Source organism: Elephantulus edwardii, unplaced genomic scaffold, assembly GCF_000299155.1.
Source record: "Elephantulus edwardii isolate Elephantulus edwardi_28Jun2011 unplaced genomic scaffold, EleEdw1.0 scaffold00146, whole genome shotgun sequence".
NCBI classification, from domain to species: Eukaryota; Metazoa; Chordata; class Mammalia; order Macroscelidea; family Macroscelididae; genus Elephantulus; species Elephantulus edwardii.
The window spans coordinates 4684444-4711597 of record NW_006399896.1 but is presented as its reverse complement, the minus strand read 5'-3'; the positions used below and the strand labels follow the sequence as shown (position 1 = coordinate 4711597).

General features: G+C 37.3%; 1 protein-coding gene across 1 annotated transcript in view; it reads left to right on the top strand.

Annotated features, from left to right (window-relative positions):
- Nucleotides 1-18236, top strand: part of TAF1A (TATA box binding protein (TBP)-associated factor, RNA polymerase I, A, 48kDa) — a 35199-nt gene extending 16963 nt beyond the window's left edge. The window contains exons 5-10 of the mRNA XM_006894597.1: nucleotides 3964-4094; nucleotides 5427-5585; nucleotides 11653-11719; nucleotides 12689-12812; nucleotides 13948-14102; nucleotides 18124-18236. Coding sequence (XP_006894659.1) covers nucleotides 3964-4094; nucleotides 5427-5585; nucleotides 11653-11719; nucleotides 12689-12812; nucleotides 13948-14102; nucleotides 18124-18236 — 749 coding nt within the window. The remainder of the gene's footprint in view (nucleotides 1-3963; nucleotides 4095-5426; nucleotides 5586-11652; nucleotides 11720-12688; nucleotides 12813-13947; nucleotides 14103-18123) is intronic.
- Nucleotides 18237-27154: the final 8918 nt, after the last annotated feature.

The window sequence follows — 27154 nt, the reverse complement described above, 5'->3', positions numbered from 1 at the left end:
ATTGCTAAGACTTCCAAAACAATATTGAATAAAAGAGGTGATAGTGGGCATCCTTGCCTAGTTCCTGTTCTTAAAGGGAATGCCTTTAACCCCTCTCCATTAAGAACAATGTTGGCTCTTGGGTTTTCATAGATACTTTTTACTATGTTGAAGAATTTCCAGACTCTAATTATAATACCCTATAATATATTGCTTTTAAATTGTTCTCTTCCTCACCCCTTTCAATGCAGTACACATAATTCATCCAGTTTTTCTCATTCTTACCCCAACCCTGATGTCAGTGGCACTATGCAGTGTTTGTCTTTTTAAACAGTTTTTTCCTTCCTCTGTTCCAATGCAGTATTCATTATTTATTACCTCTTTTCTTTATTTTCTCCTAAGCCCCATGCCTGTCCTGTTTTATAACAGTGATGTTATACAGTATTTGTCTTTTTGTAATTGAGAGATTTCACTCAGCATAATGTCCTCCAGGGTCACCTGTGTTGTGTAATATTTTATAACTTTTTTGTTTTTTGGTGCTGTGTAGAGTTCCATTGTGTGAATATGCCATAATTTTCTCTCATTCATTTATTGATGGGCATGTAGATTGTTTCCATCTCTCTGCTATTGTGTAAAATTCAGCAGTAAACGTGTGTGTGCATATATCTGTTTGTGTGGCAGCTCTACTTTCTTTAGAGTATATTCTTAGAAGTGCAATTGCTGGGTCAAATATTCTTTCCAACTTTTTGAGAAAGCGCCATACTGCCTTCCATAATGGTTGCACCATTTTACATGCATTTTACCAACAGTTAATAGTTAATAAGGGTTCCAATTTCTTCACAATCTTGCCAGCACTTGTTGTTTGCTGTTCTGTTGAACTTTGCTATTGCTACTGAGGTGAGATGAAATTTCATTGTTATTTTTAATTGCATCTCTCTTAAAGCTAGGGATTTTGAACATTCCTTTGTATATTTGCTTGCCATCTGAATGTCTTCTTTGGTGAAGCGTCTGTTCATATCCTGTGTCCATTTTGTGACTCGATTGCTTTTACCTTGTTCTTGTTGAGGTGCTGGAATATTTTATAGATTTTAGCTATGAATCCCTTATCCAGATATGTTGTTGTTGTTGTTGTTATGTGCCGTCAAGTCGCCTGCGACTCATAGCGACCCTATGTACAACAGCCCTAAACTGCGTAGTTTCCCTATAGTTATGTATTAAAGGATTAACCATTTTTTATTTTCACATTCTCCTTTCAAATCTTGGTACAGATGTTTATCACCTCATCTAAGAGAAGCAGAATTTCTTTAATTAAAGGTATTTGGTCTCTGGCCATGTAGGTTCACTAGTATTTATTTATTTTATTTTAATGGCCATTTTCACATCTTTAGTGAATTTTGTTATCATTTTATGGGGAGGGGAGAGAGTAGATAGAAGAGATCTGTCTTTCATAATGATAGTACATGCTCTTCATAGGCTACATGAGATACTGGCCACATTATTTTTCCAATTTTCTTTCTTATTACATACTCAAACCCAAACCCCACTGCCTTTGACTTGATCCTAAGTCATAACAACTTTCCCTTGGATGTTCAAGGCTGTTAATAATGCTCCTTGGATGTCCTTGGGCATGTAAAGCCTGTGTTCCTAGGAATGCTGGGTTATAGAGTGGCTCTAAAGCAGGTTCAGTTTATACTCCCACTGGTAGTTTGGTGAGAGTTTCATTTTGTCTGTATTCCCAACACTTAATTATTGCCAGATTTTTCACTTAAAACGATTTGTTGAGTGTGGTAATATTATTTTTTGTAATAAGGCTCTATCAATACCCTACAGTTCACTTATTTCAAATGTAGAAGTCATTGGTTTTTGTGTATTGCCAGAGTTGTACAGACTTTATTATAATCAGATTTAGAACTTTCTCTCATTCCAGAAAAGAAAACTTATTTTTAACAGTCTCTCTCAGTTTCCTCCCAAACCCCTTGGCCCTAGGCATTCACCAACCAACTAACCGACTGTCAGTTTGACTGTTTTGGGAATTTCCTACAGTCATATACTATGATACCTTTATGACTACTGTATCTCTCTTATCGTAAAGTGATCACGGCTTGATAATACTTTATCAGTTTCTTTTTTTTAACCAAATATAATAATTTTATTTTATGTTTATGCCACATGTTATTTATCCATTCATTAGTTAATAGATATTTGGGTTTTCTATTTGGGTTCTTGTACATAGCGTTGCTGTGAGTTGCAAGTAACTCAACATTACATAACAACAGCAACCATTTGGGTTCAGTTATTGCTGCTGAAACAAGTTATTGTGTTTGATGCATTTGGTGACTGGAACCCGTTTTCTGTAGTAAAGTCATGCCCACTTATACTTTGGTTAGAATTTTTAGTGGGGTTTTCCCCTCTTTAAAAACCTTTAAATTTTTGTGTGTGTGATTTTTTTAACAAAAGTTTACAGAAAGGTTATGTTTTCCTTCATTCATTGTAACATATTTTCTGCTCTTTTTCCAGATTGTCATGCATGTAATGTCTAATCATAAATTCCTTTCAGACAGCCCTTCCCATTTGTCTGTGTGCAGTGTTCATTATCTATCCACTCTTTTCCTGTTCTTCTTTAACCTCCCATTCTAGTCCTATTAATTTTGTCTTGAATACAGCACAGGTAGAATAAAATAAATGTAACTGTAATAATAAGACGAACAGATATTTTTATCATAGCTCACCTTTGTGTTATTGTAGTTGTTATGTGCTGTTGTGTCAACTACCTTCCATAACGACCCTATCTATGTACGGTGACTCTGAATCTCACCCTATCCTGAGCCAACCTCACCATCTCTGACATATCTGACTCCTTGCAACAGTCACTGTCCCATTTCATCTAGGGTCTTCCTTTTCACCTCTACTGACAACTCTTTTTGGTACAATGACAATTATTCTTTCCATCTTCTATTGATGCTTCCTATGTTGTTCAAGATCTTGCCCATTGAATTCGTCAGTGTTGCAACTTGCTATGCACCTAAGAACTGGACGGTGACTAAGAATGATGAATAATTGATGCCTTTTAATTATAGTGTTGGAGAATAGTGCTGAGTATGCTATGGACTACAAAAAGAACAAACAGACATATTTAGAGAAGGGGGAAGCCAGATTGCTCATTGGAGGCAAAGATGATGAAACTTTGTCTCACATACTTTAGGCATATTGCTAGAAGAGGTTATGCCTTGGAGAGGGACATCTTGGTTGGGAAGGTGGATGGATGTGAAGAGAGGAAGACCCTTAACCAGATGGATTGACACAGTGACTGCAGCAATGGGTTTGACTGTGCCACGGTTTGTGAGGATGGCACGTAATAGGACAGCATTCAAATCTGTTGTTAATGGTGTCGCTGTGAGTCATACTCAACTTGATGGACCTAACAACAGCAACGAGATGGATTGACACAATGACAGAAAAAATAGGCTTGAGCGTGATGGAGATCATAAGAATGGCACAGCAGAGGGCAGAGTTTTGATTTGTTGTTCACGGGTCACTATGAGTTATAGTTGACTTGATGGCACCTAACGACTAAGGAAGGACTCCTCATGGCTTAGTGTGTAATGTATTGGGAAGTGTATTGATTTGGAAATGTACAACTTTAGAAATCCAGTGACACTTTGTGCTCAGAGTCAGAACTAACTGATTGCAGTGGGTTTTGATCACTTGCTGAGACTTAAATAGGGCTGTTTATCATCTCTTAGTGAGTTAAGAGAATTTTTTGAGAATTTTAGATGCAAGGATGCAAGTCCTTATGCAACATATTAGGCACATAATTTGCAAGTCTTTCTCTCATTTTGTGGGCTGTATTTTTTTTAAACATTTGTTAGAATTTAACACTGAAGCCACCAGGCCTGAGCTTTGCTTCCTGAGTGGTGTCTTGGTTACTAATTGAACAGAAGTTTTCAACACTGAATGACTTTGAAAAATCTTATCTCTGGACAGATGAGGATGATTATGCTTACAACACAGCAACCCGGAATATTCTTAACCACAGCTGGAAGACATCTATGAATCTTTGTGCATTGATTAAAATTCCTGGTGTTTGGGATCCTTTTGTGAAGAGTTATGTGGAGGTAAATAGACTTCATTAAGTGCCTAATCTTTATGGATCAGAAGAAAACTTATGGAAAGGATTGTAGTAAAGACAGAGTTGTCTTTTTTTTTTTTTCAGTTGTTGGAATAATTTCTTTTTATTAATACATATTAGGGAGCTCCCTGGGGAGTTGTATTTCCTACCCAAAGGCAGGTGGTTTAATCTAATAGTTACTTCATGAGAGCAAGATGGACAATCTCATTCCTTGTGGTTTACCACCTCTGAAGACCTTTTGGTGGTCAGCTATGTGTTGGTTTCAACACTAAGGCGTTTAGTGAGTGAGTGTACAGTTAATGCTACTCAAAGAGCCCCTGTGACTCTGTGGGTGAAAGCATCAGCTCCTAACTGGAAGGCCAGTGGTTCACACCTATGAGCTAGCTGTGCCTTGGGAGAAGGATGAAGACGTCTGCTTCCAGAAAGGCTACATCTTTGGACACCCTCTGGGCAGTTTGACCCTGTTCTGTAGGGTTACTGTTGAGTCACTTGGTTCAGTGGCATTGAACTCATGTTACTCTCTTTAGTTTCACCACTAAATACCTAGCTGTTACGAAATTCTTATAAATAAATAGAAAGAGTTGTAAATTTTAGGTTTTTATTTTTGTTTAGTTTGAAAGAAAAGATTTGATAAAGTTTATAGAAGAAAATCTGAAACTAGATCACAATGTATGAGTTGATGCATAACTTTTAGAAACTTTCTAATTATATCCTTTGCCAAGTCATTGTGAAAAGCTCGAGTGTCTTAGCATTGGATACTAAGAAAAGTCTTAAGAAAGAATTTGGTTGGTCAAAGTTTAATGACTGTTAACATGATAACTATAATGTCAGGAGATAATTTCTGAAACTATATGCCAGTGAATTTGGGAATTCCTATGCAAGGATGGAAATGAAATGGTGTTCCTTGTGCTTTTTTTGTGGCTGTGAGGGTATGTAGGGCATTGAGGTTAATTATGTCACATAGTGATTTTTTCCCGTCATTAACATTTCTTGTTTTGAGGACTTTATTTCTTACTATAGATATGGTCCTAATGTTGAGAGTCCAAATCTTTTTTAGTAGCAAAATATCAAGGGAAAAAATTGAGACGATACGTAGGTATTCTAAGTGATTTTTGTGTGTGTATGCACTCCATAAAGCTTGTAACATATGCTGAAACATGTAACATATGATAAAAACAAAACTAACATTACAGTTATCCTCTGTATGGTTCTTTCTGTCAATTTTGTGACTTCTAGTATGTTTTAGTAAAGATATTTTTGATCTGTCTGACAGCAGTCTACAAATCCATAGATCTAATTTATGCCTTGTTTTCTGTAGATGCTGGAATTCTATGGGGATCAAGATGGAGCCCGAGAAGTTCTCACTAATTATGCATATGATGAGAAATTTCCATCAAATCCAAATGCCCATGTCTACTTGTACAACTTTTTAAAGAAAGAGAAGGCACCGAAAGAGAAACTGATAAGTGTGCTTAAGGTACAAAATTTTTATTTCAGTGTTCAAGTAGCCTTGGGAGTCTCTACTTTTTTTAAAATTTTCTTAGATCAGTGCTTTTCAACTTTCAATTTAGAACACTCAAAAAAATTAATCTATGGTAAATAGAAGACCACTGCTCACAGCTGAAGGATTCATTAAGCTCTCCCTCATTTTCCCTATGAGGCAGAGGGGAAATAATCAGTATTTCAGTAGCTCGTTGGCATTCTGTTTATAAAGTACTGCATTTATAGTTTTGGCAAATTGACTTTACTGGAAAAAAAAAATACACACACACACACACACACACACACACACATACATACATACATACATACATACAGTAAAGTGCACCTATTTAAAGGATATAGTTGGACATATTTTCATGTATGATAGTTGCCCATGTTACTGTTGTTAGGTGCTGTCGAGCTGAATACAACTCATAGTGACATTAAGAACAGACCTGAACCCTGTCCTGTCCTGTGCCATCCTCATCAACTCTGACACACTTGAACCAATTATTGCAGTCACTGTGTCAGTCTGTTTCATTGGGGTCCTTCTGTCTTTTACTGATCTCCACATTTCTAAGCATGATATCCCTTTTCAAGGATTGCTGCCCTGCCCCCCAACATGCCCACAGTACCTTTGAGGAGCACTTAGGCTTCACTAATCTCATCCCATATTTCTCTTTATAGCCCATCAGCTCTCTACACCTTCATAACCTTAGGTGATTCCCCCATCTATTTCTGTCAATGTAAATGAATTTTGCCTCTTAGAATTTCATAGACGTGGGATCTTCCCATATGTAATCTTTTGTCTGGCTTCTCTTGCTTAGAGTGTTTTTAAGAGTCATTCATGTTACTGTGTGTATCAGTAATTTGTTCTTTAATGTTAGCAGTGGTGTTTATACATTCAGGTTTTGATGGACATTTGGGTTAGTGTTATTTATTTTTTTTTCTATTATGAATAATGTTACTGTGAACATTCAAGTACAAGTCATTGTACATACATTTTCATTTCTTTTGACTACCTGGGGGTAGGATGTCTGGTAAAGGCTGTGCTTAACTTTTTAAGAAACTACCCAGCTATTTTCTAGAGTAACTGCATCATTGACATTTCCACTAGCAATGTATGACAGTTCCATTTTCTACATCATTGCCAATTCTGGGTATAGTTAGCATTTTGAATTATAGATGTTCTAGGAGCTCTGATGGTGTAGTTGCACTGCCAACCCAAAGGTGCTGTCTCTCTGATAGCACAAATCCACCAGCAGCTCCACTGGAGAAAGATGGACAGTTTCCGTCCTCTGATTTACAGCCTCTGAAAATGTGGTAGAAGGTCAGCTGTGAGTTGATTCTTACTTGATGGCAGTGAATTTTGAGTGAGTTGTTATTTAACCTGGCTATCTAGTGGTTAAAGCTCATTAGCTCTTAATTAAAACATGAGCAGTTAGAGAACCCTTTAGCTGTGCTGTGACAGAAATGATGGAGCTGTTTGCTTCCTTGAAGATTGTAGCTTTAGAAACCCTCTAGCCAGTTCTACTCTGTCTTGAAGTGTTGTTCAAAAGTGGAATTGCCTCAGTAACAATGAGATGGTTTTGTTTTTTAAAGTGAATTTATAGTGATATTTCATTGTGGTTTTAATTATCAGTTTCTTAATGAATAATGTTGAATGTCTTCTGATGTGCTGCTAGCCCATCCTTTGTGAAATACTTGGTCAACATTGTATCTGTTTTGAAGAGTTATTTTCTTAATGATTTTCACTATAACAGGTTATAAAGCTGTTTTCACTTTATGAATTTTACATTTATTATCCTGGTCTATACCTCATCTCTTTTTTTTCTTAACAAGTGCCTATAAAACACAGAATTAAAATGTAAAAATTGTGATGAAATCCAGTTTATGCATTTTATTTTTCTTTTGGAGGGTAATGCTTTTTTTTGTTGTTGTTGTTGTTGTGTTGTTTTTTTGTTTAAGAAATCATTGTTGTTGTACTGAAGAGCAACAGTACCATTCTGGAGACTGAGTGTGCTTGATACAGGCCATGGTCTTTGCAATTACTTACTAAGCATAAGCATCAGAAAGTTGGACAGTGACTAGAGAGGATAGGAGGAGAATAGAAGCCTATGAGCTGTGGTGCTGGAGAAGATTATTGAATATACCATGGACTGCTAGGAGAACAAACAAGTTCATCCTAGAGAGGGTGAGACCAGACTGCTCCTTGGAGGCAAGGATTCTTAACACGTTGTTGCAAATGATGGCAAATATGTTTCTAAGCACAGTTGTCAATTTAAAAGTGTGTAGCAATGTGTTAAGCTTCCTTGTCTGAAATACATTGGACCAGTCTTTGGAGAGGGAAATCATGGTTGGCAGGGTGGAGGACAGCGCAGCAGAGGAAGATCCTCGATGAGATGGATTGACTCAGTGACTGGAGTAATGAGGGTAGGTTTGTCAGAGACAATAAGATTGACACAGGATAGAGCAGGGTTCAGTGCTGTTTTACATGGGGTCGCAGGTGATTCGATGACATATAACAACACCAGGGTGGTTGGTGAGTGCTTTCACTGGAGAGACTTCTATTGTCCACCTCTGGGAGAATACCTACATTAATTTGCTCATGATTCCCTCTCTGTTTTCATGATAAAGCAGTATCGTGGTGCCATGCTGATGATTTTCTCTCATTCTGAGTGGCATGATTTGTCTGTCTTTGTAAAAGAGTCTGTAGAATATGTTAAAATTTGGGATGATTCCCCTGGAACATGAGAAACCATAAACTGATACAATTCTTTGAAGAAAACATAAATCTTCATAAGCTTGAATTTTTCAATGATTCTTAAATATAACACCAAAAACATGAACAACAAAAGAAAAAAAATCCATAAACTGGCATGTTAAGAATAATTTTTTAAGACTGATTCTCAAAATGGAAATGTAATTGACATCCTGATTTTCTGACTTCATCACTGACACCAGCCACCCAAGTGTTATTTTCTCTCTCTGACCCTACCCACTCAGAGTAGGTCTTTACAAAATGATGGCAGTATGGTTCTGTCTGCTGGCACTGAAAGCTAGGTCCTTACAAATTAGACTTTTTACTCTGATCTATTATCTATCTGCCCAATAGTAGATTTTAGGCTCTGATAAATCTTACTAGATTCACTTATTTAGCAGGTCCACACCTTGGAGGATCCTGACTATATTTGTACACCTTTAAGTGTTACCTCCATTTCCTCGCCTTGTCCTGCCAACACCAACCTCTCCCCACTTCCCCCAGCTAAACTGATAAGGTGTGTCAGGTCTCTAGTCACCTCTCTCCACTTATTTCACTGTACTTCTCAGTGATATTGGCATGCTGGGTAGATCGTCAGGGCTAGCAGGTCCTAGAGGCAGGGTTTCATGTGAAACCCATGTTTGGACCTGGAAGGCAGTCATCAGAGCAGATCAAGGAAACATTGCATGGTTCACAATCAGGAAAAAAGTGTGTCAGGAATGTGTCTTGTCTCCATACCTTTTCAATCTATATGTGGAACAGATCATTTGAGAAGCTGGGCTTTATGAGAAGGAATGTGGCATCAGGATTGGAGGAAGACTCCTCAACAAATTGCATTATGCAGATGACACAACCTTGCTCACTGAAACTGAGGAGATGCTGACGCATCTTCTGCAGACAGTCAAGGACTGTAGTCTTCAATATGGATTGAAACTAAACATCAAAAAAACGAAGATTCTCACTGCGCCAAATGACAACACCATGACAGAGGGAGAAGAGACTGAGATTGTTAACAGTTTCAGCTTGCTTGGGGCCACAATCAACACTTTTGGTTCTAGCAGCCAGGAAACCAAAAGATTAATTGGATTAGGAAAATTGGGTTAGGAACCTCTTCAGAGTGCTGAAAAGCAAAGATGTTAGTCTAGAGACTAAGGGGTGTCTAATCTAAGCATGATCTTCACAGTTATTTGCTGTGCAAATATGCATCAGAGAGTTATATTTGTTCTCTGGAGGTAAGGATTTTGAAGCTCCCTCTCACATACTTTGAGCATGTTGCCAGAAGGCAACATTCTTGGAGAAGACTATCATTCTTGGAAGGATGGTGGAGCAAAGCAGGAGATAAAGACCCTGAATGAGATACATTGACACAGTTACTGGGGCAGAAGGAGCAGGAGTGTCAGAAACAGTGAGATTGGCTCAGGATAGGACAGGGCTTAGAGCTGTTGTGCATAGGGACACTGTGATTCTCATTCGACTCAATAGCACATAACAACAGCAAAAACAATTGTAACCTGGCTAATTTAGAAATCAAAGATAACAAAACAACTGTGAGATACCATCTCACCCCAGTAAGAATAGCAAAATTGAACAGAGCAGCAAAGAACAAATGCTGGTGAGGTTGTGGAGAAATTGGAACCCTTATTTACTGTTGGTGGGAGTATAAAATGGTGCAGCCACTGTGGAAGGCTGTATGAAGCCTTCACAAAAAGTTGGAAATAGAAATACCATTTGACCCAGCAATTACACTGCTGGGAATATACCCTGAAGAAACCAGAACTGCCACCCAAGCATACATATGCACAACCATGTTTATTGCAGGTTTGTTCACAATAGCAAAGAGTTGGAAACAACTCAAGTGCCCATCAACAAACTAATGGATAGAGAAGCTGTGGTATATTCACACAATGGAATATTATGCAGCACTGAAAAACAAAGAACTCATGAAATATACAAAATGGGTGACCATGGAAGACACTATGCAGAGTGAAATATCTGAGTCACAAAAAGACAAATATTGCATAATGCCACTGTTATCAAACTGGGCTGACGTGGGAGTTAGGGGAAGACTAAGAAAAGAGGGGATAAATAATGTACAAAGCATTTAAACAGACAAGGGAGAGAACTGTATAAAAGGAATATTTGATTAGGCATTATTTGCACGACAACAGTCCAGAATAAGAGGTACATAGTAAAATGGTCTGGGGTCTGGGGACAATGAAATAACTTTTTTCCCAAAGGAAAAAGAGAACTGGGAGGGTGGGGCAGGGAGGAAAATGTGCAACAATGAATGAATGGAAATCCAAGTTCTTAATAAATTTACAGTAAAATCTCAATTAAAAAATGCTACTCTAATTTGAAAATCTTATATTAATCAAACTTTAATCACTTTGAAAAAACAAAGAAAGATATTTTGACTGCTGACTAATTCCAAAGGTTATTTTCAGAAAGCACAGACTAAAAGGCTAACTCAGAATTATCTAGACTTCTTTAAAATTTAAAAAAAAAATTGTGTTGCAAATGATGTCATTACAGAAAGTGAGAATACATCTCATATAATTAGGAAACAGTATTTGTAAGTCATATTTGATATCTACAATATACAATCCTTAGATTATAGTTTGAGAATGTAGTTCTTTTCATCTTACATCTGAATAATAAAATGATAAAAATAGACCAATGATCAGATTGGACATTTGCCCAAGAAGGTTATGGAAATGAACATTGTACACATTGAAATGCAAGGAAATGCTTATCAAGACACTATGAGACATGACTTAACACTAAGTAGGATGGCTAGAATTAAAAAGACAGGCCGTAACAAGGACCAACAATGATGTGGAGAAATGAAAACTCTCCTGCACTGTTGAGGTTCCTGAGTGGTTCACGTAGTTTACTGTCAACTACTAAAAGGTTTGCATCAAGCAGCAACTTGGGAAAGGCTTGGCTGTCTACTTCCACAAAGATTATACCAAATAAAGAAATAAATCCTTTATTTACAGAGAGCATATTGTTGTTACATATTGTTTATTTTCTTCTAAATCCTTTATTTATTGAAAGCATGTTGAACCAAGTCATAACTAAGCCTCTTGTGGGTTTTCAGAGGCAATAAATTGCACAAAAGGAGATTTCCCATTTTCTCCCACAGAGCAGCTGATGGATCCAAACCAACTGTCTTTGGGTTGGTAGTACAGCTTCTTACCAGTGGGCCACCAGAGCTTAAAAGCATTTTCTTTGAAAGCAAGCTGAAATATGAAAATGCCCTGAGGGTTTATAAAAGTGACAAAATAATTCTATTTTTCAGACTTTGTATCAGATTGTACCATCTCATAAACTGATGTTAGAATTTCATAGAATACTTCGAAATTCAGGTAAATTATTTTTGTTTTGTACCTCTTTGTATGAACTGTAAAACAAGTTGTCAAATTAACCAAAAGCTGCCCCATTCAAGTGTTAGTTGTTTTGGAACTTAGCCAAGCCTATTCATGTGTAAATTGTCTGTTTGCTTTCTCTTTACCATGGCAGAGATCAGTATTTGTAACAAATTGTAGGAACCACAAAGACTAGGTTATTTACTCTGACCATTTACACACACAGTTTATTCATCTCTGCTGTTAAACATTAAGTAATGATTAGCAAAAGAGAATAGACTGCAATTTACATAATTCACCTCATAGTAATCCCTACTGAGTTTCAGAACATAATCCTTCACTGAAGAAACTGAACTACTAAACTCATTAGGTGCTGAGATGGCCTATGTCCTCTCCTAATAGAAGAGACCATATTGAACATGGCAAAATAAGACAGCTACATAAAATAGTGTTCTCAGAAATACATATATGGAAGAATATAACCCATATGATGTTAAAATTCCTTCTGTAACCTTGCAATGGGAGTATACTAAATTATTAAAATCTCCAAATTCATCAGAACAGGGTATGAATGTAAGAATTGTTTTTGTTAACCAAACGTTAAGCCTTTTTATTCTAATACTATATCATTTGTGTGTATATTGTTTTATGTGTCTTCGAGTTGGAACTGACTCAAAGCCGACCCTACAGATTTTCAGAGACTACTACAGATTTCAGAGACTGTAAATCACTTTAGAGCCACCTGGCAGGCTTTCTTGGCCTGAACTGTGTTCTATCCTTCCTTGGCGTCCTTACAGTGAATGTTTTCCTTCTGTGCAATTTATAGCCTCTGAAAACACCCTAAAGGGTCAGCTATGAATCACTCTCAACTCTGTAGCACAAAACAACGTATGTGTGTGTATTTATGTATATATATTGACTTTGTGTACTTTATGAATACCTAAACTTAAGCTAGTTTGATTATTGTAGAAAAAGAAGAACATCATAAACTGGCCCTAGAAGTGTTGTTTGCGGTCTTAGATTTCGCTGGCTGTGCCAAGAATATAACTGCATGGAAGTATTTAGCAAAATACCTGAAACAGATCTTAATGAGGTAAGTATCAAGCAGTATTTATTGTTGAACTACCATAGGTAACATATTTCTCAGTATTTTAACTAACGTCCATGAATTTTTAAATAAAGTTTGTTTTCAGATTTCTTTAACTATGTCTTTACAGTCCTTTTATGAGTATAACAGAAACAAAGAAATACAAATATAATAAGTATAGTTTTAAAAAGTGCTATTATTCTGAACTGGATATCAAAATGTAGAACCAAAGGACTCTGGTTCTAATGTCCTTAGTGCCACAGTTTGAGTAAGAAAATGAGTGATTCTTGTGAGTTTTACTTTGTGTACAAGAAGGGATATCGCAAAATTTTATTTATTTATTAATTAATTAAAACCATTAAAATCAGTGTTAGTGGAAACTTTAGACTTCAAATATGACTTGACTTTATAGATAAACAAGGGCTGAACAGAGAATGTTTTCAGTGTGGTTTGCTGGTCCACTCACAGCAAATAATTTTTCAAGTCCGAAACACTACATAAACCTATACTAAACCATAAAGTTCTTAAAGTTAAAGAAACCTCTAGAAATTCGGCCACAGGGAACACATAGCTGCTAATTAAGTATGTTCTAAATTAAATTATTGAAGAACACTTAGCATTGCTTCAGTTCAATTGTCAAGTCCATCAGTGTATTTGTATAATAATGGCAACTTGACTCATACAGCAATTATTGTCACATATAATTTAAAGTAAGGTCTTAAAGTATCTTTCATATCATACTACTAATTAAAATTTGTGGAACATTTCCTATATACCAGACATTTTCTCAAGAAATTAACATTAGACTTGCTGTAGCTACTGGAATGGTTTAGTTCTAATAATGCTAAGGAATGTGTATCATTAGTATTCTTAAACAAACTAAGTTTAAGCAATTTATCCTAAATCATTTAGGCTTTTAACCACTGAAATGAATTAAATGGAAAATGGGATGTAGGGTGAAAAAGAAGAACATAATAATTTACTTTCCTGTTGTTGATGATCTTGCTGTGGGCTGGTCCTACCCAGCATTTAGTTTGGAAACATCTTCCTTATCATCTTTCTTTAGACTCTCCTTAAGTTCAAATTCTGGCTGCATAAATATAGCCGCATCAGTGACTTCCCTTGTGATCTTCCCCCCCAGAAATCATCTCGTTTGGGTTCAGGAAGAGTGGAACTCCAGGAAAACCTGGTGGCCAAATTTTCACTTCAGCTACTTTTGGGCAAAATGTGATTGGACAGAAGATAAAGCTTTAGCTTATGAGAAAGCTTTTGTAGCTGGATTACTATTAGGAAAAGGTATGCTGTGGTTTGTTTTTTTTATAAATATAAACATGTTTTGGACAATTTTGAAATGAAAAAGTACAACCATATATTCACATTAGAGCCTACTTGGCATATTATGTGCCTTAGCAACAATATTAGAGTTCTGCAGAGCACAAACAGTAAATGCTGGAAGATTATGGAGAGACTGGGAACCCTTATTCACAGCTTATAGGAGTGTAAAATGGTGCAATCACTATAGAAGGCAGTTTGGGGCTTTCTCAAAAGGTTGCAAATAGAAATAACATTTGACCCAGCTATTCCAGTACTGGGAATATACCCTAAAGAAACCCAAGCAGATAATATGCACATCCATGTTTATTGCTGCATTATTCACAATAAGGTAGAAGCAACCCAAGTGCCCATCAACAGATGAATAGATAGAAGCTCTATGGTATATTCATACAATTGAATACTGAGCAGCACTGAAAAGTAGAGAACTCATAAAACATTACACAACATGGGTGACTGTGGAGGAAATTATGTTGAGTTCAGTATCTTGGTCACAAAAGGACAAATACTGTTATAAAGCAGGTCTGACATGGGTTGGGAGGAGAATAGGATAAGAGTGGATAGATAATGAGCATTGCACTGGAATAGATGAAGGAAAGAAATGTTTAAAAAGAATATGTAATTAGACATTATACATAAAACAGCCCAGAATAAGAGGTACATTGCAAAAAGGACTAGGGGGAGGGATGGGAGGTAATTTTTCAATCATGAGTGAATGTTTGTGTGTTTTGTTTTGTTTTGTTTTAAAGTATACTGGGGGAGGCAGAATGGAGGGAGGGGCGTAAAACGTGTAACAGTGAATGAATGAAAATCTAAGTTCTCTGTAAACTTTCTTTAAAATAACAAAATCAAGTTTTATTTAAAATATATTATGTGCTCAGGAAATAACTATTGAATGAAAGAATAAATCCTTACTTAGGACAAAGTGTGATGTCCTTGTAAGATATAAATTACCATTTCTAAAGGAGTTCTGATGGCTGAGTGGTAAGGAATTGCCCTGCCAATACAAAGGTATGAGGTTCAAATCCATCAGCTGCTCTACTGGAGGCAGATGAGCAGTCTCCTTCCATGTGATGTACTGCCTCTGAAAACCCACTGAAGGGTTAGCTATGGGTCATCTCGGACTTGATGGTACACAACAACAAATCCGTAGAGTATGTACTGGGATTGTGATGGCTTTTGTGTATTCTAACATGACACTCTTTGACATTAGAGAATAGATATAGACTGATTCTACAACAAATAATCATTTGGCATTGCATAGAAAGTTTAATGAGATTGCCTCCTTTTTAAGAACTAGACATTCTTTGTTAATCTATATGCTAGCTCTCTTTATCTTGCTCCTGGAAGAAAAAGAATTCTATTCTCGTTAAGAAAAAGATTACATTCCATTCACATATTAAAATATTGGGGGGGGGGAAGGATACTTGAATTTTCTTTGTATGGTCAGTAAAGCTCTTACCTCCTCTGGACCACTGGAATATGAAAAAGAAGAAAATACTGAAATGAAATGGCTATAGAATATGTTCACAAGTAAAGAAAATAAAGCTCACAGTGGCCGCTAGTCAGTACTTGAGTCCTGTTTTGGAGTTAGTTGTCCTATTTGGAATTAGTATTCCTAATGAATGTTTGTGATAAGTATCTTACCTAGTGCTGTTATGACAGGAATAATATAAGTGGGTGACTTTAAGAAGCAGAAATTTCTTACAGTTAGGTTTCACAGAGATCTCCACGTATCCTAGCCCATTTGTTTGCTAGTTTGGTTGTTTAATCTCTTTCATATCTCAAAAGAGGTTAACACTCTCTATATTAATCTTGTGTTGTTATAACAAGACAGACTCATTCCTACATGGAATTGTAGCCACAGGTGTAGATGCAAGAATTTATGTCACATAATTTGGTGAGGGGTGTAGTTAAATTCATAATAGTTAAATAAAATGTGTAAATTGTTGAGTTTATGAGAAAAAAGTTCATAAAATAACATTTTCTCATAGTGCATTCATCAAGGGACAAATTATTTGAACTGTGATTTTCTACTTCATGAGTATAAGTAGAAATACAGTTTGAGCAGTTAGTAGATCTGAGTTCATCTTCCAGTGTTAGGACTTTTATGAACTTTCTATTAAATGAGTAGTGTATCAGCAGTTTTTATTTGCATATAAGATTGTCAAGTGAACATAATGTCAAAATGTTTTTTAAGTTCTAAAGTATTATTTGACTATCAGACATACTTACGCCTAAAAATGGTTGTTTCTTCTGCTGCCAGGGCAGTAGTACGAGAGTTGGGTCAGTTTCCTGAGGAGATAAACTGTGTTGGATTTGCTTTTGTTCTGTTACTGCTGCCACGTTCTAACTGTACTTACTGCCTTCTTTTGCTTCCTTTATACTTTGAATAGGAGCCACTTACATTGTGGTTGCCTCTTCTTCCCACATTCTGCTATCAGTGAGCCAGTCTGTGCACCCATTTCTCCTTGGAAGGGCCTTTATTCTTTGGTTGCTCTTTTTGTAGGCTCCAGAGGAATTAGGATTTTGTGTTTTATTTCACATTTTTTGTTGTTGTTTGTAAGGGAGTGAAATATTTTCTGTATCTTAGGAAACAGATATTACTATACTTTTACTTTTTTCTAAAATAATGTGATGAATTTAGAAATCTAGATTATTTAAGTAACATGGAAATGAGTTCTTCCCAGCTAATAGAATAAGACATTTCTGATGTATAGTTTTTCAGAGAAAATATAATGGTATCTATAGGTACCATCTATAGGTATAGCAATTTCCCAGAATATATGGATATATACAATCTGAAATAAAATTATTTCTCATCTATGAATTAGCATCTTATTACTCATTTATTGAATATGGAAAATTCTATTACTTAGAGTATCTTCTGTTTTATTTTATTTGCATCTCTGAAATATTTGCTAAATGAATTAAATTACTTAGAAGCTTATCAGAAGCAGGTAGAAGGATAATGAATATTAAGTCATTTGCCAAACTATATAATGATCATGTAGTTGCTTGCTAGATGATATAAGAAAATAGATAATGTTTTGTTTTTTTCCATCCTATGATTACTTTATTCTAGTCTTTCACACTAGAGTTTTTTGCAGAGAACTTTAATGTTTTGATAGATGACTTTTTGAGGCTGATTTTTAGGCTAACATTGAGAGAAAAGATATAGTAATTTGTTCTTGGAGACGATAATCATTACAGTTGGGATTTGAGAGGGGAGGATAGAAAATGAACTAAGGTATATTTTTTTTTTAATTTTGTAAGAAGCAACACATTTTATTAGTGACAGATATTTGAATATGTGTAGGTATTGGTACATACTGATGTAACCCCAAAATCATCTGCTGTCGGGTTGATTCTGACTCATGATTATTCTCCCTTGGGCCTTGGGCTTCCTTGGCTGTAAGTCCTTGAGGAATGGCTGGTGGATTTGAACTGGCAGCTGTTGTTTATAGCCTAAAATGTAATGCACTCTGCCATTGGAAGAGGCTGTGCTGCAATCCAAAGACACTCACTTTGAACTCACCAGCTGCTCCGCAGGAGAAGGATGAGCAGTCTCCTCTGTGATTCACTACTTCTGAAAACCAGGACGGTCAGGTATGGTTCGTTATGACTCAGTGGTACACAACAGCATGCTACCAGAAGGGAGATCTAGTGGCGTGGTGGTGAGGAATTGTGCTGCCAGTACAAAGCTTTGCAGTTCAAAGCTACCAGCTACTCCATAGGATAAAGATGGGCAATCTCCTCCCATGTAGTTAACTGCCTCTGAAAACTCACTGGAGGATCAGCTATGAATTGGTTCTGACTCAATAGTACACAACAACAGCATGTCACCAGAACTCCTTTGTGTTGGTATAGATAATATAAATACATGTATTTTTATAATCAGTGTATCAGAGTTGAAGCAAAATATAAAAATACTTAAAAATTTTGATAAATATTAAAGCTCTTTAATTTTTTTTTTTTTTTTTAGGTTGTAGATACTTTCAATATGTTTCTAAACAAGGGCGTCAAGTCTTAAGGAAGAAAAATAAACGGATGAACAAATTGGTGAAAATGCATAGTATTGTAAATCTGGAACCCTGATACTGATTTATTTTTTATTGCCTTAACAGAGTAGAAGCTCAGTAGATAGTTTAACTATTAAATTTGTTTATTAGATGTGTTGTTATGTGGTAGTTTAAGAAAGTAGCTTTTAAGTCTTCTTAAAAGTTCTTTTTATTTATTTTTACATTTCTTTTGCTATTATTTATTAGCTCACTACTTTTGCTTTTTGTAAAGAATGGCTTTTTTATTTTTATACTGTTAAATATAACATATATTAAAGAATAATTTTTCAAATAAAAAAGTCCATGTGTGTTTATTTCATCAGAGATTGCAGCACCACAGCAGTTAATACTTTCTGCACTAATTTATGTCTGAATCTTGGACTATGAAATAAATATTATTTTAACTTCTAATTTAGCAACATTAGGTTTACCACTGTAAGTATTGGTGATGAATTCTGTTGAGGATTTTGGAAAGAGAGGATTTAGAAAAGGTTTCCTCTTTGAATACAAAGATGTGGCAGCTTGGGATTCATCTGTCTCGAGAGGTACCTTTGATTTTGAAAACTAATTAGAGGCCTAGAGGGTGGCAGGGACAGGTTGCCTTCAGTGGATACAGCCTAACTTGAAAGTGTCTGAGGTAGGTTTGTATGTTGGTTTTGTTGGGTTTTTTGGTTGGTTTGGTTTGGGGTTTTTTTTGCCTTGTATAGTAACAAAATAGGTTTTAAAGCTTATATGTCCACTTTCCTTTTTCTTTTAGAAAATCTGAGTTTGAATCCTATGTCTAACAGTTGGTAGTTTCATGACTTCGTGGGCAGCCAATATATTAAATTGTTCTTTTATCCTTAATTTCTTCACTGATAGGGTGGTTACAGTAGAATTTATCTAATTGGATTGTTTTGAAAAAGAAATCTATTTAATGCTTAGGTGGTGGTTATGTTAGTAAATGTTAATTACCAAGTAAGCTGTGGAAGATAGTCATGACGGCTCAGTTCTGAAATATCCTTTCAAGGAATAGCCATTGAAGCCCCTGTGGAGTTCAGTCCAGCTTGTGAGTTGCCAGGAGTCTGAATCAGCTGCTACTGCTTCACTAGTAACCGTCATAACTACATTATTGGCTCTGTCACTTCTGGCTCATGGAAATTTTCTGCACAAGAAAAATGAAATAATTGCCCATGTCATGTATCTCTCTCACAATCAGGACCTTGTTCAAGTCCATCATTGCACGTGTGCTAATACATTTTACTGAGGGTCTGCCTCACCTTCATTGATTCTCTGCTTCACTCGCATGATAGCCTTTACTGACGGATCTTTCCAGATCCCAGCATTCTGTTGTGATCCATAAGTTTTAATTGGCACTATGAACAGTATGGGTATTCCTGATCCAAGCCGTGATATTTTTAGTTGTCTCATATATGTGTAGAAGTTGAACAATTAAAGAAGGGCAAAGGATTAATGCTTTTGAGTTGTAGGGTTGGTTAAAAATATTTAATATACCATGAATTGCTGTACAGAGTTAACTCCTGGTTGCTGTGATGCTGAACACTGTGACCCTGATGTGCCAAATGCAATAATGGTTACCCATGGTGGACAGTGTTTGGTGGAGCTCTCTGATTAAAGCAAGCTTGGAAGCAGGAGTGGCATCCACTTCCAAAATGGCTTGCCTCCGGAAACCTTATGAACTTGGAGAAATGATCAGAGTTATTATACAAGTGTTCAGGTCTTACGTTCATAGGGTCGCTATGAGTTGCCTTAACAATAACAACAACAATGGATTATCAAAAGAAAAAATGCCCCTTGAACTAAGTCTGAATGCATTATGCTAAGTGAAATACACCAATCCAAAGTACAAAGACTATGTGAGACCACTACTGTGTAAAATGGGGTGGGGTAGGAAATAGAATGTGTAGACAGTGGACAAGGGAGGATCAACCCTGCAAGAACTGACATCAGGACACTGGCTATTGCAATTACAAAGTTGGAACAAGTTATGGATAACTCTTTAAAAGAGGTAGGGGAAAAGGGGAGTGAAAGAAGAAAGGGGGTGGAAACCACTAGACAGAAATTAGTGGGTGCATGGAGGGGTGAAGGACTAGGCAAGGTGCAGTGAAGGCTTGATAAGATGGGATTATAAAGGTGAAAATAGTAATTCTGTAAAATAAGATTATATAAAACAGCACATGAATGAAATCTTATATGTGAATGCTTGTATAAAGCGCAATGTATATAATATATATGTCATTTTATACAAACCAATAAAATAATGATTAAAAAATAAGGCAGAATGTTTCTTAGAAAAGAGAAAGATGACATCTCACATATTTTGGGCCTGTAATTGAGAGTGCCTGGTTCTGGAGAAGGACAGCATGCTTGGTAAATAGTAAAAAGAGGAAGACCCATTATTACAGTCACTGTCCTTCCATCTTGTAGTTCTTTGATTTTCTGCAGTATGTGCTTCACATCTTCATTTAAAGCAAGCAAGGTTGTGTCATCTGCATAAGGCAAGTTGCTGATGGGTCTCTTCCAATCCTGATGCCACATTCTTTATACACATTCTTTATAATGTCCAGCTTCTTGAATGATTTGCTCAGCATACAGGTTAAATTGTTATGTGCCGTTGAGTTGACTACTACTCAGCAAACCTATGAACAGTGGTCCTTAACCTTGCTACACACCTGATCTTCTCCAACACACCTTACCCCATTGCTATAGTCATAGTGTCCGTCTCATCAAGAGTTTTCCTTTCTTGTGCTGACTTTTCCCTACCTCCCCAAGTATAATGTCCCCCAAGAACTGTCCTCTCCTGAGTGTATGAGATGGAGTTTCACCATCCTTCCCTTAAAGGAGCACCTTGGTCTCACTTTCTCCAGGGCAGATCTGTTGATTCTCTTGGCAGATCATAGGATGTCCAATACTCTTCTCCAGCGCTACAACTGTAAGGTATTAATTCTCTTCTGTCATCCTTAATCTAGCTTTCAGTTGCATAGAGAGCAATTGAGAAGACCATGGCTGAGATCTGCTGCACTTTAGGCTGGCGGCGTTGCTCTTTAGCATGATGAGCAAGAGGTCCTTGGCAGCAGATTTTCTAATCAAACTCATCTTTTGATTTCCTGACTGCTGGTACCAAGGATATAGATTGTGGATCCAAGTATGATGAAATAATTGACAATTTCTGTCCTTTACCTATCATGATGTTACTTGGTCCAGTGGTGAGAATTTTTTATTTCTTGATGTTGAGATGCAATCCATATTGAAGGCTGTATGTAGTCCTTGATCTAGGGCAAGCACTTCAAATCTGTCATTTTGTTGGGCAGGGGATTTTAAAACCATCTCAAGAACAAGCTTTAAGCATTGAACACTGATGACTGAAGACCAGATAAGCTGTGGAATAACTTCAAAGATAGGTGAAGATGGCTAAAGATCATTACTAAAACAGAAGGAAGAAAAGACCAAAATGGGTGCCAGAAGACATTCTGAATATTGCACTAGAACCCTGAAAAGCCAAAACAAAGGGAAGAAATGATAAAGAATTGAACAGAAAATTTCAAAGGGCAGTTCATGAAGACAAAGGAAAGTCAGTATTATAACAGTCAGTATTATAACAAAATGTACAAAGAACTGAAGTCAGAAAATCAAAAGGGCATTTCACACTTGGCGTTTCTTCCCTTCCAAGCTGAGGGAACTAAAGAACAAATTTCAAGCCTCAAATTGCAGTACTGGAGGAGTGTATGGGCAAAATCTTGAATGATCCAGGAAACCTTGAAAGAAAACAGGAGAACTACACAGTTACTGTACTGAAAAGAACTGGCTGACACAGACCATTTCAGGAAGGAGAACACAGAATGTATCCTTAATACAGACCTGACACACCTTTCCTGATTTTCAGCAATGCAGTGTACCCTAGTTTTAGTAGAACAACTGCTTCTTAGTCCATGTGTACGTTGTGCATGAGTACAATGAAGCGTTTTTGGATTCCCAGTTTTCTCAGTGTTGGTCATAATTTGTTAGGATCTACACAGCTGAATGTTTTTGCATTCTCTGCCTACAGCCAAAATCCATCTGACATTAACAGTAATATCTCTTATGCCTCTTTTGAATCCAGCTTGAATTTTCTGGCAGTTTTCTGCGTTGCACATAAAATCTCATTTAATGCTGACAAAATCCCAAGGTAAGTTAACACCACTGGTTCCTGATAAAAAGTTTGATAGTTGGAAGAGTTAATTTACTTGCCAAAGTATAGCCAATAAAATGAGGACGCAGGATAGGAATACAATTTTCTTTATGAACTACAGTAATTTCAGTCCCACCCATTCAGTTCAGTCTTAAATGAAATTGGATTACCAGACTTTAAGTTTACGTAGTGGTCGACTCTGAAGTCTGGGCTTGATCTTGGCTTTGCCACTAACTGGTGCTAGGTCTGTTTCTGAATGCTTATGTGCATCAGTTTCACTAGCTGTAAGTGGGAATACTAATAGTATCTAGTACCATCATAGGATTGTTAGGAAGTGTCATGGAATTACTATTTGTAAAGTACTAAGAACAGTATTTGTTAAAGCTCCCCATGTACTTGCTAAATAATTATTTAGCTCCTTGTTTTTTTAAACCTTGTGTGAAGGAGATGGCTATGAGGATAGAGTACATCAAAGCAGAGATGGCAGTGGGATTGTCTGGGGACTTCCATATATTGGAATCATATATTCCAGGAGGGCTCCCTGTCTCCAAACACCAACGCCAACCTCACTGCCATCAAATTCATCCCAATTTATAAGGAAAGACCCTCCATTGCGTTGCCAAGGCTAGAAATTTTAGCAGGGAAGACAGTCTCTCATCTTACAGCGATGGAGCAGGTGGTAGTTTCCAACCACCAACTTTTCATTTAGCAGATAAGCATATAATGCACTATGCCAAGGTTTCTTCCCCAAGAATCTCCAAAGATACTTTTATTTTGAAGGTGCATCTTGGGGAAATGCAATTTAAGGATAAGTGTGCTAGTAGGTAGTATTTAAGAGGCTTTGTCCAGAGTTCCTATTAGGCTTTTTCTTAAGTGGCATCACTAAGAAACCCCCACCACAGCCACTACTACCACACCATTTTTACTACCATCTCCACCACCATCATTACCATTACTATCACGATTCACCACCACTATGACCTCTGCCACCATAACACCCACCACCACTCCACCACTACATCTCTCCCACCCCTGCCTCTACCTGATCCTCATCACTAGTAACAGCAACAACAGCAAAATTTCCCTCATCATCATCATCATCATCATCATCATCAATCATCATCAATCATTTCTATTAAACACTTGTTATGGACTAGGCATCAGAGAGCTGGACAATGACAAGGGATGCTAGAAGGAGAATCGATGCCTTTGAGCTGTGGTGCTGGAGAAGAGTATTGAATAAAACAAACAGGTTCATCCTAGAGAGTGTGAGACCAGGCTGCTCCTTGGAGGCAAGGATTCTGAAGCTTCATCTGACATTCTTTGGACATGTTGTAAGGAGGGACTTTTCCCTGGAGAGGGACATTATGCTTGGGATGGTAGAGCGAAAGCACAAAAAAGGAAGACCCTGGATGAGTCAGATTGACTTAGTGAGAGGGGTAATGCGGGTAGATGTGCCAGAGATGATGAGGCTAGTACAGGATACAGCAGGTTTCAGAGCTGTTGTACATAGGGTCACTATGAGTCGCAAGTGGCTCGTCAGCACTTAAAAACTGAATGGTGTCCCTAAAATGTTGGGGACTAGGGGAGAATCAAGACTTTCTCTCTGACTAAAGGACTTTTTTTCCTCCTGAAAGATGGCTGGTGATGGTAATGATCTTGACAAGGTGGTGCTTGTTGTTAGGTGCTGTTTAATTGACTCCAGCTCATGGTGACCCTATGTACGACAGAACAAAGCCAGACCTTGCACCATTCTCACAATCTCGATTGTGCTTACCTGTACTGTTGTAGTCATTGTGCCAATCCATCTCGTAGAGGGCCTTTCTCTACTTTGTTGACCAAGCATATCTCTTTTCCAGCAACTGACCCTTCCTGGTAATATGTCCAAAATACATGAGAGGAAGTCTTGTTGTCTTAACTTGTAAGGAACGCACCAGCTGCACTTCTTCAAAAGATTGGAATTGTTTGTTCTTTTGACCATCTATGATATATCTAACACTCTTCAAGAAGATTGTTGTTAGGTGCGACTGAGTTGACTATGAATCACAGCGACCCAATGAACAACAGCAGATCTAACCATTGCCCTATCCTGTGCCATCCTCACAATCTCCAACATGTTTACATCCATTGTTACAATTATTCTGTCAGCTCATTTCATTGAGAGTTGTCTTCTCTTTCTCTGATCCTCTGCCTTTCCTAGCATATTGTCTTTTTCCACGATAACATATCCAAAGTTTCACCATCCTTGTCTCTGAGGAGTACCCTGGTTGTACTTCCTCCAAGACAGGTATTTTCTTTTTTGTTCTTTTGTTAGTTCATTATATATTCAACATGCTTCCCAACACCATAATTCAAAGGTATCAACTCACCTTTTATCTTCCTTATTCATATTGTCCAACTTTCACATACCTAGGGTGCAATTGAAAATGCTATGATTTGGATCAGATACACCTTAGTCTTTAAAGTGAGATCCTTGCTCTTTAGCACTTTTTGGAGAGGCCCTTTATAGCATATTTTCCAATTGTTGCAGGTATTTTGGTTTCTCGACTGCTGCTGTTATGGGTGTTGATTGTGGATGCAAGCAAAATGAATGTGTTAATAATTTTGATCTTTTCTTGATCTATTGTCATGGAGATTGACCTATTTGTCCAGTGGTGAGGATTTTTGATTTCTTGATGTTGAGATGTAATCCGTATTGGAGTCTTTGACCCTCTTCAGTAAGTGCTTTCCGTCATCTTCACTCTCTGCAAGCAAGGTTGTGTCAATTATGGTTAATGAATATTTCTCCTGCCCTGATGCCACATTCTTCTTCATGTCATGTAGTCCATCTGCTCAAATGATTTGTTCACCATACAGATTGCTGGTATGGAGAAATGATACAGCCCTGACACATACCGTTCCTAATTTTAAACCATGCAATTTCCTCTTATTCTTTACTGGTCTATTGGATAAGTTTCACATAAGCACAATTAAGAGTTCTTGAGTCCACATTCTTCTCCATGTTACTTATCATTTATTGTGATCCACACAATAAAGTGCCTTGTGCATAGTCACTAAAACACAAGTAAATATCTTTCTGGTATTTTTGGATTTCAGCCAAGATCCGCCTGATAGCAGGAATAGTATCTGGTCTTTTCTGAATCCAGCTTGAATTTTTGGAAGTTCTATGTTGAGGTACTTGTTCCAGTTGGGGTGGTGGTGGGGATCTGGTGTGAGGGCAATGAATACAAACATTGTAAGTAAACCAGTGTAAAGAAAAAAAAAAGCAAGAAACTGTGAAAAAAAGAAACCAAAAAACCCCTAAGAACAAAAATAAAACCAAAAAGCTACTAAACCAAAACAGAGGCAATATGTACTGAAATCTTTTAGATTTGGCTTGGGGTAGTGTAAGTTCGGAAAGGTGAAACCTATACATACACATGCTTTTCCTTTTTGAAGAGGCGAGCTGGAGAAAGGAAAGTGGGGTTAAGAGAAGGACTTGTAGTGCTGGAAGGAGATGAGACTAGAAGGCTGCAAAAAACAATTTTTCCAGCTCTTACTTGATGACAAGTAATACCTATCTTAATTTCCTACCGCCACTGTATGTGGCACAAATACTACACAAGTGTGTAGCTTTAAGAAAAAGCAATTTATTGCTTCAGTTCTAGAAGTTAGAATTCTCAATCACAGTCCACTTCACACCAATTCCTTCTTAGTTGGCAGCCCTGGATCACTCCTAAAGCTAACACAACTAAAAAAATACTTTAGCACTGCAGTGCAAGAGAATGAATTGGTGCATAAATGGGGCCCCAGCCTGCTGCAGGTGACCCCTTTAACCTCCAGGATGGTCTGCCGGGTCTGCATCTTGGTCCTCAACTCTTGGAATGATCCTTGGGAAAGGGATAGTAGGCTCAGCAACTAGCTGTGCTTGATGAGCTGGACCAGTGTGCACTGTAACTAAACCAGTCCTTGGCTGTTGGCCAAAAAACCTTAGGTGCTATTGCAAACAGAAAAAAAAAAATACGTTGCTTTGCTTTTTTTGTTTTGTTTTGTTTTGTTTTGCTTGTTTAGTTTATTAGTAAAATGAGAAGACAACTCTCAGTGGCTACTTCCAGTCTTGTTATATCCCCATCTCGGACTCCACACCACACCATTCTGCATGCCGCCTTTTGAGGCTTCTCCCTCTAGTCCTCTCTTTGCTGTTTCTTCTCTTCTTCTTTTCCCCTCATTTCTTTTGCTTTGTTTTTTTTGTGCTCTAGTGGTTCGTGGTAAGGAATTGCACTGTCAGCGTACATGGTTCAGATCCACTAGCTGCTCCACGGAAGAGAGATGGGCAATCTTCTCCCATCTGATTTATTGCCTCCGAAAATCCACTGGAGAGTCAGCTATGAGTCAGTTCTGACTTAACAGTACATAGTTAAAGCAACAAGTAGATGGTGCTGAGGAGATATTTTATTTCATTTTAAGAAATGACATGTTTATTGCATACCAGGCACAGTGCTTGTTCTGGGGAGATTCAAAGACTGAAGAGACTCATCTTCCCTACCACTGCTTACCTGATGGTCAAGAAGTAACTTTAGAGCAAGGGAACAGGACTCTGGCACTCTAACTTTGCACAATCAACAGAAATATTATAAAGAGTTCTCAAAATGCAAAATCACAGAGGTAATTGTTGTGGTTAGGTGTGGACGAGTTGACTATGACCCCACAGCAACCCTATATGAACAGCAGATCTGTGCCCTGCCTGGTCCTGTGCCATCCTTACCATCTCTGAGGGGAAGACGCTCAACAAAATGAACTGGCACAGT